Here is a 15141-nt window from a genome sequence, read left to right as displayed (position 1 = left end):
TGCTTTTTACCGGGTTGAAACGGAGACCTCCAATAACACCATGGAATTGGACGCACTTCATAATACCAATCACAATGTCCAGAATTACAACACGCCTCCTTGGGTTTTAGGTCACTTTGACTGTAGAGTTGTCGTTCAAAGAATGGGTTATACTTTAACAGAGTTCCAGCAACAGGTCTAGACCTCTCTAATGTACTTAAACTATTGATTGAACCATGCATCCTATAACAGCATTCCTGCAAAAAATAACAAAGTGTTATAATTTGCTTCATGGACGTTATTTTCTTGAACCTAATCTTATTCTTATTAAGCGTTTTGTTTTGTTTCTTACTGTTTTATTCTTTTATGAATAAATGCTAATTTTCAGGTACATTCCATATCATCGGGTTCTGGATAATAATATTAATTCAGTTCTTTTGTAATTCTATTGAAAATCAATTTAATAATCATCTAGAATACATCTATGTAGCATAGTTTAAGTTTGGTAAACAATGTACATGTACAATGTAACAGATCCCGATGACATCGTCACAGATACGCTCCCAATATGACTTTGCAAGTCAAACTGTCCTGTTTCTTTTGATTCATATTCGATTAAAGTTTTACAATAATAATGATGACTTACTGCATTCCTTCCAATTGTCATGGATGCAAAGCATAGAACTCTATTCTTTCTGTCAAATCTGTTTATAGCATATCTTGGGTCAAATCGTAGCAGACGGCTATCACAAGCACATTCAATTTGATTTAGCACAGGGGATAATAGGCCGTTGGTTTTTTCTCTTAGATTCTTTGTGTACCAATAGTTACATTCTCTTTCGTCTTTGTTCGGGGGAATTCCAGTAGTCATTTTGTAAATCCAAAACCCCCGTATCCCTAAACAAAATGTTAATATCGTTTTATTATTATTATTTATATTTGTCCACATGAATAAATTATGTTATATTTGTAAGACTCCAAACCCCAATGGTCTGCACTAAACCCCGTTGCTTTGTTGTCATCACGGACGCCAAAGTCCGATGGTCACGCCAAAGTCCAATGGCTCGTTTCCTTTGAGACACGTTGCGTGAAAGTGCGATGGTCTGACATGCCAAAGTCCGATGGTTCGGAGAAAAAAATCGACGTTTATGACGTAACAATAATCCGACGTCAATCCTTGACACATTCAAATGCCATCATTTCCGAATTTATCCTTGCATACGCTTTTATTTATTTTGTGTATTGCTTTCATGTTTCAGAGATATTAGGATAATTGCTCGCACACCACCAAACTGATTAGTGTCGGTCCTTTTGATTGCTTTGATATAGGATTAGTCCTCACGCACTCGTCAACGTTTTAGGGTTATTATTATCTTTCAGAATTAAACAGTCAATCTGATTGGTTTAGAGCAGGTCATGTGCAGGGAGACAACTCGTGATGTCTCCCTCACGCGCAGGGAGACAACTGTTATTTCCCTTCAGATGATAATGAAATAGCGTAAGCGATCATGCAGGGTTACAACTGTGTTGTCGCCCTTTGAATAAAACTACAGTGGTTTAAGTGAGATAACTCCTATTTATAATTACAATAGCTAACTATGAAGGATCGGTAAACAATAAATTCTAACGAAGACGTCAAAGTTGTCTGTTGACATATTTTGAAAGTATGGAATCGGAGCAGAGTAGAAGAAATTAAGAGGTTTGATTACTATTTTCTACTCTCTCTAATTGATAATTGTATATATTCTTCGGGATAATACAACTATTATGGACTGTTTAGAAGGGAGACATCACCAGTTATCAGGTCTGAGTAGGATCTGATAACTGGTGATGTCTCCCTTCTAAACAGTCCCTAATTGTATAGTATCGCACCTACCAAAGATATCTAGATATCTATACTGAAAGGAAAAAGAAACGCAGGGTAGCATAATTGTCGATAAAAATTTGACCGCATGACCGAAAATAACGAAAATTAGTCAGATGAGAAATTTAGTTATTATGCACCAAAATTAGTGTTCAGAATTGCTCAACCATAAAATTTATGACGTCACGTAGGGAAAACGCTAAAAAGCCCAAAACACGTGCAATTTGATAACGACGTGTCTGTTCACAAATCTTGTTGCATTATTTGATGCAGATGAGGTATGCACATTGTTTTTCAATATTAAGAGACATTTATGAATTTATTGCAATCTTGGCACAGTTTACGGAAGTTCAGTGGGGTCTTGTTTTCGAATTGCCTAATTAATGAAAAAGGCAACAACGGTTTACTAAGCAGTCTCTTGTATAAATTTCCCCCTAAAACTTTTTAGCCGTTGTCAGAGAGGGTCTGGAGTGGATTTCAATCAACCGTGACGCTGACGTTAACGCAAAACAGAGCCATGTTACGAGCGGGTTATACATCCTGCCATCTCTTAAATCGCCACCTTACTACCACAAAAAACAGCCATTTATAGTGTACCCGATTATAATCATTACATTCATACGAAATTTGAAAGAAAACAATTCCGCAATTTGGTTTTTTGAGCCAGTCAACTTACTGTTGTATTCCTCTCACTGGCGCACGCGCGCGTCGTTTGACTTATTTTTTTTGCGTGGTTATCCATGCTAAATAGAGCCAGGGTTGAAAAGATAAACACTCTGATAAAATTCCATGCAAAGGAGAAATAAGACTCTGATAGATGCACGAGATGGACATTGAAGATAATGAGAGTTTTCAATTTTCCCTTTTGGGGGGTATCGTCATTTGAGCTTCAATAACTCATGAATAATTACACAAAATTACACGAGAATTTGGCTATATCTTTTTGAAAGATGATTTTAAAAGTAAGGTAGGAAAACTAAAAAGTATTTTAAGAAAAACAAATTTAATTCACCTCAAAAGTTTACCCTGCGTTTCTTTTTCCCTTCAGTATATATAGCTGTTCGGCCTATTCACTTTTCTACCGATAAGGTTTAGTTTTGCACCTATCCAAGAGATGTGGATTATTTTTTGCATAATGATAAATGTTAATACTTATAAGAAACCTTGACATGATGCGGCTTTGTTGTTTGGCGATTAGTACTATGACGTAATAAACCTAAATTGTTTCTCCGCACCATCGGACTTTGGCGTGACCATCTGACTTTGGAGTCCTACATATATATTCCAGTTGAACTTTATTTTACTGTATAATTATATAATTTCACCAAGTTCTTGAAAAATAAAACCGTTAAACTATAACATTATTATTTATAATTATTACCCCTGTTTCCTGGGTTTTCACTCATTTGGAATGCAGCATCTTTGTTTGAAAATGGGTTTTTGACAAAAAAGGTTTTATATTGATAGCCTAAGGTAATTTTCTTCTCCAATACTGGTTTTAGATCAACATCTATATGATTTATGACCGTGAATGTATCCTCGCCATTTGTTATTAATAAACATTGGAAAGTCACACTCTAAAATAATTTGAAATTGAAAAAATGAGAGAAAATGAACTGCATAAGGCATAGAATATTTTTAGCATTATGTTATGTACGAGGGTTGTCCCAGAAAAACGCGAACTTTTTGAATATTTTAAATACTATTCAACCAAAACTAATAATTTTTGGCATGGTGTTGGGAAATCATCTTTTAGTTGTTATGACAAAATATTATAGGCTTGTAATGTCATATGCATATAAAAATAGCATTTAAATGATGCTAAATATCGGTGATCGGCGCACGACAATTTTTCGACTTTTACTAATACCATTGTTATTGACGTTTTCGTTGTTATCAGGCTATATGGCAATATAATATCAAAAATGTTACTATCATAAATATTCTATGATTTGTTGTACTTGTGTTTAAAGAATGAGTGCACTTAGGTATGTCATTTGGAACCTTTTCGGCTACCCATTTTAAGCTTAACATTACAATATATCGCTAAATTAATCTATGATTAATGTGCAAGCATATGCTTTTGATGTTTATTTCTAGAATTTTTTGTCATACATATCTCTATATTTACAGAAAATGCAATTGAAAAGAACATGCAAAAGCCTTAATTTCCGGAAAGGATCACTTCATTATAAATGGGGATCTGACCTATAGGACCGGGCATGGTTTTTTTCTCTACAAAAAGCTTGTCGATTTCCGTTCCGATTAATGGCATTAGGCTAAATACATATAATAATTTATTTTTCCTAAATTTTTATTTCAGTTAGTAGAGGTAGGAGGAACCCTTTCATTGATTTTCTGAGTTTGTGATCTTCATAATGTACTAATTGATATTTGTCTTTACTTCTCATGGTTCATATAGGTAGTGTCTACTGTCTCTGAAATTCTGTTTTTCATGTCTAGGCCATTTATCTGTGGACATAATAAAACGTCATTAAAGTGTGCAAATTATATAGGCCTAAATGAAATCCAAAGGAGTGCATTTACTGAAATATGCAGCCAAAATCAATGTGATTTAATTATAAGGAATATATACAATTGAAATTCATTGCAGCTCAGTGCTGCCAAGAATACCTGTATTGAGTAATACATAGTGTGTTATTCTTGTCCTCGAAGAAAGTGTGCTTATACTGAGGTTCGTTCCGCCTGACCGACAACTGAACATTGGATTTTTACGATTTGATATCTCTTTAGTGTTTCTTATATATCAAGAATAGACATGCATAAAGGATAGATAATTAAAGGAAAAATACACAAATCTATGTAAAAAATCTAAACAGTCTTTAAAAAGGCAAAATTTAAAAGTGTTGTACCAGGTGGATTCGAACCCCCGACTTTAAAAAGATAGCGTCCAAGGTGTAAAAGTCCGCGCTTTTATCAACTGAGCTAGTCTGACTATAGGAATGAAGAGCATAGATTTAAAGCAGGTGATTAAAATCAGGTTTCCTTATTTTTTGTAGGTTTTTTGTGAATTTCGACCCCAGGGCAGGGGTGCCCCTAAAAAACAATTATCTTAATTTCTTCCTTACATCCTAACCTATCATAATATTGCAATTTTATTTAGGGGCAGGCCTGCCCTGAAGGACTTCAAGGCCAAAATTCATGCTAAAATCAATGCTTTTATGGACAAAATGGTGTTTCGGTCAACTTTGGAGGTTTATTATTAAGTTGTAAATAATAAATTTGAGGTATCAAATACAAATTTGAAAAATTTAGACATATATACGGTAGAAAACAACAAATAATGATTGATTTTTAAATGTCGTTTTTTTCCGGGAAATTGTTCTCTCCTATAGGTCAATTCTTTTGTTAAAGCGAATACATCCAAAGTTTGAACGGGACCACTTTTGAATCTAAGGTATCCGCAAATAGGCGGAGACATTTAAACTGCATGGTTGAAGAATGTAAACATTAGCACACATGATTTTTTTTTTCGCATTGCGAATCAAAATGGAGAAGAGAGAGACATCGTGTTGATGTCATGGTGCACAATTATTAAATGATTCTAATGTTAAGGGATGGGGTAAATGTCTCGCTGTGCAGACCATAATACAGTCAAAGGCGACATAAGCCTATACATGTTCTTACTAATGACACTGTCAATACCAGAATTCTTTCAAAACACCCCTAATGAAAGCATAAAGATATATACGAGGGCTGTTCAATAAATAATGTCCTCGGTGCTCAGAAAGAAGCAAAAGACGCTTTTCAATGTTTTAGTCTTCATGATTTTACTAATTAATCTCTTCTTAGTAAAATACATGTCCGTAACATTTTTTTCCAGTTTCTGGTTATTGTTAGAACTTATTTTTGGGTATGGCCCTTAGTATACTGGAAAATGGCAGATCCAATGATTTCCCGGACCTGTTTCTTCCCTCTGAAAGGTGTTTTTCTCAAGTTTGAAAATAGAAACAAGTCAAAAGGTAAAAAAAATGGCGAATATTGTTCATTTGAAAAAACACTAACTTTCTGTTTATCCCGAAAACCCCTTTACTTTTCAGGGCATGCGGGTTTGGACGCTGTCTTGAAGAAATTCAATAAAGTGGATTCCTGATTCTGGGTCGTTCCTCTAATAAACCTTTTGATTTTTTTGCAAAAAACTGCTTTCTAGACTCCTCCAGAAATTAAACTGTCTCTCCGAATACGAATTTGAACAACAATACCACGAATTTTTAAGAAATTTACATATAAATCTGTCTCTTTGCTTTTGAATTTCTGTGCTCTTGTCAGACATTCGCTGTTTTTATCAAGTAGATCTTAGGGTAAATTTTGTTTTGAGGGTTTTAATCAATAGATTCATGTTCCAATATCTTTTTAAAAATAAAACAAATGTGGATTACTAAAATTACTGATATTTTAAAATAATTGTTAAGAATTTCGTATACGCTGTCGTTTTCACTCATTTTTCAAAATATAGGGTGACCTTTGAGTACCAAGCTTTTTTGCCGTCAAACGTTTCTTACAGTGTAAACTGCTCCCGATATGATGTCTATCAAATTTGCTATGTGTCTTAAGGTCAATCATACATCATCAAATATTATTTGTTGAAATTTGGCAACCAGTACATAAGTTGTTATATTTTTTGTTGGCTAGGAGGGTACCCATTTTTGATGCCCATTATATAATTTTTTATCATTGAAATTTATCTGCTCTTTTGTCTATAAAACAGGCATTGGTTGCTGTAAATGTCATATATTTCAGTGAATATTTCTTTGGGATTTTTAACAAGTTTAACGACAGCTATAATGAAGCTTTTATTTTCACTCTATTTTACTGATTCTTGACCATTCATTTATAATGCAGTGTCTCGAAAAGCCCTTGTTTCCCAGCTTCTCACGATGAAACTATGAGATGAAAAGTGGTCACATAAACTGTTATAAATTCATGAAAGATTCAATAATGAGAGAAAGTCAAGTTTAATGTCAAATGATATCTGTAATGTATGTTATATAGTTCAGGACATTATTTATTGAACAGCCCTCGTAGAAGAGACATAATATCTAAAACCATCTTAAAATTTGCGCAAAAATCTCCCATAGTTTGAAGTTGGAAGTACGATAGATAATGTCAAAACAGAGACTAAACACAATGAAATTTTCAATGAAAGCGTTAGCGTTTTGAACAGCAGAAGGTCACGTGAGAAATGTGATTAAAATATCAATCGTTGTTGCTCAGTGACCGGTTAATTTATTAGCTATCTCGACCCTAGTTTGGGGACATTTTTTTGAAAATTAGATATGAGCCGCAACTTGGCCAACATTGTCCTTTGGATATGTATTAGTTTTAGTTAAAATACATATTCTGTGCAAATAAGAAAAATGGCCAAGTTGCGGCTCGGTGTAAACAAAGTGGTTGAAGACTGGTACGCATATGAATAACAATAGAAATGAGACAAAACTGTTAAACCCCTGTCTCAAAAGCTATTGTCGTTCGGCATCATTTAATACTTTCATGTAATATAGTAAACAAAAACCTGCTTTTAAGATATTGTTTAATATCTATAAAACATAAATTTAATGAATTTTAGAATTTTATTTTGCGCAAAACATCGGGATCCAACTCTCATAGCTTAAGTGGAATAAGTGCACTCATTCTTTCATTTATTTGGCATCATTAATGACAAATTTATGACGATATATAGCAAAGCGCTTTGAATTAGACATTGTCAAAAATTGTGACGTTAAGGGGCAATATCCCTCTGCTCCAAATTTCACGACTTTTTTTTTTATTCCAGACATTGATTTTCAGCAACAACAATAGCATTGAATTCAAATGGAAAATAGTTTGAAGTATGAAGCGTCGCTTACTTTTTTAGAAATGAATAATATGTCAGATCATGATGTGAAGAAAATTTGATATGGTAAATAGAAAGATTAATTATTTTTTATCTCACAATTAAATTAGAAATCTGAGGTATATCTAAAAATAATATTTACTCTCATACTTATCTAATTCCCATTAGAAAACATACTGAAGCCCTGCTTTTTAAATCAGAATAACAAATTGTTTTTTGTGCATGTAAAAAAACACGCATCCATAAACAAGAGTTATCGTTCCATTATCGCCCTTGAAAATATTTTTAAATGAAACAAAATATTAATTAAATGTTTATAAACAATACTGCACCTGAAATTTCTGTACAATTAAAATAAATATATTTAAAGAGATTGAGATTTCTCAATTTACACTGTTTAAAGGAACTGAGTATAAATGTTTTAAGTAAACTATTATAAATAATTAATCAATATACAAGCAATAGAAACTATAAATCAACATTTGTAGCATAAAATAGGTTTGACTAAGTTGACTATGAAATTGTCTTCAGGAATGAAATTTGCAAACTCGGACATAACAATTCGCTGAATTTCATGACAAAAATGTCTGATGGAAGTTACATGTATCTCTCTTATCAGAAGAGTTGTCTCTCTTATCAGAGGGATATTGCCCCTTAAGCTGTGATGCGGAGCACCAAATTATCAAGCAACACTAAGTTAAGTGGGATATGACTCCTGCATATAGAAAAAAGATGTAAACTATGAAAAAAGACACAAACATAACTATGGGGAACAGGTTTATATCTAGTAGAAGAGGTTTTAGGTTGACTTGACTTGTTTCCTGATATAAGAGAATAGACATGTGCACATAAATATATTTATAATTGGTATCGGAAACACGTGGTGTTGTCTGTTTACGTGTTTAGAAAGTATTTATAGTATCTAAGATTTGATTGGATTTTAACGATTGATATGAGTTCAAATGAAATCGTGCGGAACAGGTAGTTTACCTGTGTCCAGGTATTAAGAATTAGAAGTTATTCGAGGTTTCGCTGCGCTTAGTGCAACAAGTCCCCGCCCACCCACCCTACTTTATAATGTATATATCTGATATGATTTAATATTTTCGTTTTTTATTTTGTAGAATGTTGTTTCAAAGAAGAATATTATTTGTAACATTTATGTATAATAAATGTCTGTTGCACAGACGCAGGCGATGCCGTTCCTAAACATGTGTTGGAGTTTTGAATTTATAAATAATTTATGTTCGGTTGAACTGGTGAAATAGAACATAAATAAAGACTAACTGAAAAGACAAGAGAGGGACGTCATAGGCCTACGTGAAGGCTGCTGTTAAATAATTCGATCAGGTAGCTTTATGATCGGGATTGTGAAATTGTCTATTGAAAGAATACCCCCCCCCCCAATCGTTTAGTAACACTAGTATTTGGGATGCATAAGTTGGTAACTAAAGATAATGAAACACATTGCCGAATGTGTGTTAAAAAATGAATATTTATAGAGGCGCACTTTTCGTAACAAATTCGTAAACACTACTAGATACGTTTTGACGTCGTCAGTGTTGCGCCGACAGCTAATTTGATAGATTCCTTTACATAAGAGGAAAATTTCATTTATAGAAATATTTCTTTGAAATTTTTAGAAATTATTCAAAAAATGTTGATCATGATGTATCTCAATTTTTAACTGTATAGTCCTAGTAAAACAAAAGATATTAAAAATGTTTGCGTTTTTCTGGGACAACCCTCGTAAAAGCAGCAGCAATATTTTACATTTTGTCTACAAAGTAAATACTATATATAAGCAAATTCAAAGAATTGTGGTCCCCCGCTTTTGGTGTCTTTGTGGGCAAGATTTTATTTTTTAGGGTCAAGGTCAAAGTTATTGGTATCCCATGAGTGTTCTTGCCACAAAGAATACATATTTTTAAATATCAAAGTCCTAGTTTCTACTGTTCAAAAGTGACCAAGGTTAAAGTTTTTAAAAAGTAGTTAAAACTCCAAGGTCAAAGGGTCAAAGTTCTTGGTAAGCAATGAAGGGTCTTCTCACAAGGATTACATATGGTCAAGGTTAAAGTTTTTCCAGAAGTACGTAAATCTCCAAGGTCAAAGTCAAAAGGTCAAAGTTGTTGGTGTCCAATGAAAGGTCTTGCCATAAAGAAAACATACGTGAAATATATAAAAGTCCTTGTGTCTACCGTTCAAAAGTTGTGACCAAAGTTATGATTTTTAAAAAGTAGTTAATACTCCAAGGTCAAGGTCAAAAGGTTAACTTTCTTGATATCCAATGAAAGTTCTTCTTACAGGAATAACATATGTGAAGTATAAAAGCCATAGCCCTTACCGTTCAAAAATTGTGGTCAGGGTTATAGTATAGTATAGAAATTTACGTTCATATGAAAAACATATGAACGTAAATTTCTTGGGTCAAGGTCAAAGTTGTTGGTATCCAATGAAAGATCTTGTCCCAAAGAATAAATATGTGAAATATGAAAGTCCTAGTACCTACCATTCAAAAGTTATGGCCAAAGTAAAAGTTTGGAATTTTGTTGTAAAAGTTGGTCAAACTCCAAGGTCAAGGTCAAAAGGTCAAATTTGGTGGTACCCAAAGAAAGGTCTTATCACAAGGAATACACATATGAAATATGAAAATCATAGCTCCGCTAAATCAAAAGCTATGGGCAAGGTTAAAGTTTTTGTGACTGACGGACAGACTGACGGACGGACAGACGGACAGACGAATGAGATTTAATGTCCCCTCGCTTTCGCGAAAGCGGGGGACAATAAGAACATATGCAACGTACCTTACTTACTGATAATTTTTCAGAATATTCTTAACGAAAGAGTATTACTTTCGTTTTACTACATTTTGCGTTAAACCGTTTCTTGTTCATCTCGATGCAAGATGGTATAACACTAATTGTCACTAAATGTTATCATTTTAGTTTACTACATTTGGCAACATTATTATATTTTCCGTTGTTACAACACTTATTAAATCAAATTCGATCAACATTTACGTACATCAACCTGAGATCTGTCTCCAAACAACGTCATGTTTACCCACGTTACTTTGAGGAGCCAAGTAGCCTTAAACTCTGGAAAATCTTTGAACTGTAGCCGAATCAAGTCGTTCGCTTTTCCAATAAATAAATCATTCTCAGCACCCTTTCCACTTCATGAAGATAAACAGATTAGTTATAGCATTAGTTAGGCCAAAAAAAAAATGTGTTTCCGGTAACATGTCCCTGAAAATTAGGGTAGGTAGGTAGGCAATTACTTTTTTTTTACTTTTACTTTTTATTTTAACTGAACATTATATTTGACTGTTTTTTAGGTAAACTGTATATGATATTAAATATTAACAAGTACTATTTTGTTTTCTAGAGGTAGGTAGCAGAACCAATTGCAAGAAATTGATTTACAGAAAAAGATAATATTTGAATTTTGATCACAATTTAATAATGAAAATTTGTCACATTTAACAAAAAAGTAAAATAAAGAATTCAAGATAGTTTTTCAGGCCTACTTCTACCTCGACCTCATTATCATTACATGTAAAGACATAGTTAATATCCATTTCTTTCACGGCCAATAATGTCAGAGTTAAAATGCCGTTGTCAGCTTCAAAATTATGACCATCTCCAAATAAATTTCCCACAGTCTAGTGCCAAAGAAAGTTATATATATTATTGCAGTAATTGTGTATGAGTGTGGATATTTCTTGAGCTTAAACCCAATGACAACATGTGGTGGACTTGGAGTTGAGTGATGCACATATAAAATAAGTGATGCAATTTGACACACTAGCCATATTCCTGGAGTGTTTGCCTAGTGGGTGCCCCATAGAGCGTTTTAAATGAATTAGAGTGCATTTTAAAACTGAACTAATCATGCTAATAGGGGTCAAACAATTCTTTTATGCTATGTATAATATATCATTGGATTTGTAATAAATTAAATTTTTCTCATCCTAATAACAAAATTTTTATTGTAATTTTCTATAAATAAATAATTCAGGTGAGAGCAGGTGTAAATCGCAAAATAGATATTTTAAACAAATATGCCAAAATTGTCTTTAAAAACTATGAAATTTATGTATGATGTTATAATTAATTATTAATTTATTATTTATTATCCATTTTATAAGTTTGATTCCTCAGAAATCAATAATTGTACTGAAACTACAATGTCAATCTCGCCAACAAATTTTTAAACTTGCTTGATTTCTAAACGTTTTAGAATTAATAATTATTTTCTACACCTTTACATTGATAACTATGCGTAAAATGGAAGATATCTTCTGAATGTCTGAGAAACAGGTAACGAAATCGGCACTGCGCGGTTCCGAACTTCACAAAATTCTCGTATCTTATAGTATATAGGTCCCTGCTTATATTGAAGTATATTACACGTGTAGATCGTTATGATTATCAAACATTTCAAGGAAAATGTAGTTGATAGCTGGAATTTCATGTAATGCTTTACTGGATGAGAAAATATTGCGTATTGCCTGAGTTATATGCTCAAAAACGATCGTAAGTAACAGTCCGCCATTTTGAATTTTGGTGGGACTTTCCGAGATTCTTATGTTTTTTAAACAAGTAAATCATGTGATTTCCAACTGCAGTATGATGCAGTCATCTATTGTCAACCTGTAGGTGGCCACCTGTGCTCTGATAATTTAAAAACAAGCGGTAATTTCAAGTCAAATCAACAATGAAAATATACACACGACGTCGTGTCAACATCGATTCGGTTAAAAGTCTCATTAAGGGTCTGATGCTAAGTGTAAAAAATCGTCATTAAAGGGTAAAGGAGGGAACGATCTAAGCGGAAAAGAGCTATTATCTATGCATGTATAATCTTAAAATGCTTGAAAAGACGTTTTTATTTATCTGTTACAAGTGCCTTTTTAATTGCGCGCGTTTTGAAGACTGTAGTTTTAGAACAAATTACGGTACGTAATCCGGATTTGCAATAAAAAGTGCTAGGGTCGGCGCGTAAAATTAGGGTCGGTTGGGTAACCCGAAACACAGGTATTTTTTTTTTTTTGGCCTTAAATATACAATTCCATTTTACTCATTTAATGTTATTAAGGACATGTACCTTTGGTATGTTCGGTAGTAAATACTGCCTTTGGTTTTCAGTGTAAGCAGATCTGTCCAAAATGGACAAATTATTTGTCTATCTTTCACCTCCTCAGTATTGATTTCTTTTATTGCAAAATTGTTGAATTCTTCTCCAAGTCCAATTACACCATTTGAACCCACCTTAAATTAAAGAAATTACGCTATAAATGCCTTAAATGGAGAAGTTAAAAAATAAGATTTGTAACAATTACTCACAACGACGTAATTAAATCCTTCATGGGATCCATCCCCAATAAATAATTTTGTCGGAATTTTAAGATATGGACTGATGACTTCATCTCCCTTTAGTACCTCATCTCTTTCTCCAAATGACATGTAAGTATGTCCATGAAATAAAACTGAAATGGTATAATTTATAGCATCATTGTTCAAAATATTTTTATAATGTTGGTTTTTCACTTCAGTGAAGGTACTACCCTATCAAAGACACCATCCTGATTGATTTTCGACTGCGAAGCACTTACAATTAAAGTATAAATCTGATAAGTCAGAATCAATTCTGTACACTTTCCGATTCGTTTTGAAGAAATAAATTTGTAATAAATTCCATGATTGAAAGTGCTACACATTATATACAGCTATTTTCTCAAATAAGCATGACGTCGGAATAAAATACACCAAAGGGTTGTGAATGATTCAGTTAACAGTGTGACCATCAGTACAATATTCATATTATATTGAGAAATAGCTAAAGTGAAAACTTCCTGGGGTAATGAAATGGCTCAGGTAATTAAGTGTTAACCTTTATCACCAGTTACAAATTGTAAAGAATATTTAAATTTCTCGTATTTTATATAAAATTAAGAATTTCGGAAAAAATTATATAAGGGTTGATGCACTCTTGTTCAATATAAATATAAAAGTACAAAAATAGTCGTTTTTATGTTCTGTTAACGTTGCTAGAGCAAATATCTTTACAATTTGATGAAACACTATATCATTTAGATAAGATGCAAAGTATGGGAACATCTATAAAAAAAATGCTAATATTTAATATTGTGCAAAACATGTACGGTTGATGATTTCCTAAAACTTTATACTTACTTTGATCTATCTCTATCCAATCTACAACAGGTTCGCTATTCCTACTTCCATACCAAGGATAGCCAAAAACTGTTCCATGACTAACTGCATAAATTGTTACGTTGTACGTAGAACCTGGATTTAGTTTTCTATCCCAGTAGATCTCTGGAAAATTTCCAAAGGTCTGTTCTTGATGTCCATTTATGATGACTATATAATGACTTACAACAGTGTTTCCTCCAGACCTCTCCCATCTTAAATATAAATGGCTTGCAGAAAAGTTGCTTAATCTTTGGTCTATTTTCCCAGGAGGATAAAGATCTTCAAAAATTGTAAAGAGAAAGCTATGAATATAAGAAACTGATTTGCATTAATTCATGTAACTCCATATACATGAAGGCTATCTTTCTCACAAAATGAAACGACATTTTGTTGCGCTTTTCTCTACCTCTTTGACCGTCTGTCTCAAAATTGAATGCAGGGTTTGAAAATTTGTTTTTGTGTCAATTCCATGCAAGATTCTGTTCATGACCCTTAAATTACTTTCTGTGTATAAATACAGTGTTCACAATAAACATTTCTAAATTCAGTGTTCGATACACAATAATTCAATCACCTTTTTTTCCATCATTTTGAACTACAGTGTATCTATTTAAATATTTTGCTGTTTATTTTCCAAAGAAAATAAAGTCAATTTTAGCAACTGAACTACTTTTCGATGTAAATTTTGAGCGATATTTGTCAGAAAACTAAATTTGTTCCAGTATAACATAACATGCGACTGCATGATGAACAAATACTCTGTAAAAAACACATAATTTGCATATTTTTTAACAAGTTAGAATTTACTTCAAATTTTAAGCATTGACGATATAAATGTTTTGTTCATCGAGAAATGAATCAAAACAAGAGGCCTAGTGGCCACTATCGCTCACCAGAGAAACGTGGTTGGGAAAAAAGCAAAAATAAGTTTCATAGGGGTAGGTTGGGACCACTCATGCATTTAATCTCTTTTAATACTATTTGTATTAGAAAGCTGTAATGCATGAGTAGTCCCAACCTACCCCTAAAAGGCAGAAGGTTAAGGGGGAACAAACTTGAATCTACACTACTAGTATTTGTTGATGTTTTCAGATAAATATGAACAATCATAGGCTTTAGTGTTCTTGAGAAGATTTTTTTGGAGATTCTTCCTATATACTCCCATGTTAAACTTCCTTCATCTATTGTGACTCCACCTTACCCCTGGGGGTCATGATTTGAACAAA

General features: G+C 33.0%; 1 protein-coding gene across 1 annotated transcript in view; it reads right to left on the bottom strand.

Annotated features, from left to right (window-relative positions):
* The window catches only part of LOC134241995 (protein eyes shut homolog), a gene marked incomplete at its 5' end in the record, with an annotated part of 42972 nt that extends 28778 nt beyond the window's left edge, over positions 1-14194 (bottom strand). The window contains 7 exons of the mRNA XM_062724010.1: positions 11-236; positions 626-876; positions 3225-3420; positions 10722-10872; positions 12807-12970; positions 13046-13188; positions 13895-14194. Coding sequence (XP_062579994.1) covers positions 11-236; positions 626-876; positions 3225-3420; positions 10722-10872; positions 12807-12970; positions 13046-13188; positions 13895-14194 — 1431 coding nt within the window. The remainder of the gene's footprint in view (positions 1-10; positions 237-625; positions 877-3224; positions 3421-10721; positions 10873-12806; positions 12971-13045; positions 13189-13894) is intronic.
* Between the last annotated feature and the right edge of the window lie 947 nt (positions 14195-15141).

This window comes from Saccostrea cucullata, unplaced genomic scaffold, assembly GCF_032062105.1.
Source record: "Saccostrea cucullata isolate Sc308-1 unplaced genomic scaffold, CSIRO_AGI_Scuc_v1 ctg4131, whole genome shotgun sequence".
In the NCBI taxonomy this organism is placed as follows: domain Eukaryota; kingdom Metazoa; phylum Mollusca; class Bivalvia; order Ostreida; family Ostreidae; genus Saccostrea; species Saccostrea cuccullata.
This window is presented reverse-complemented; position numbering and strand designations above follow the sequence as displayed.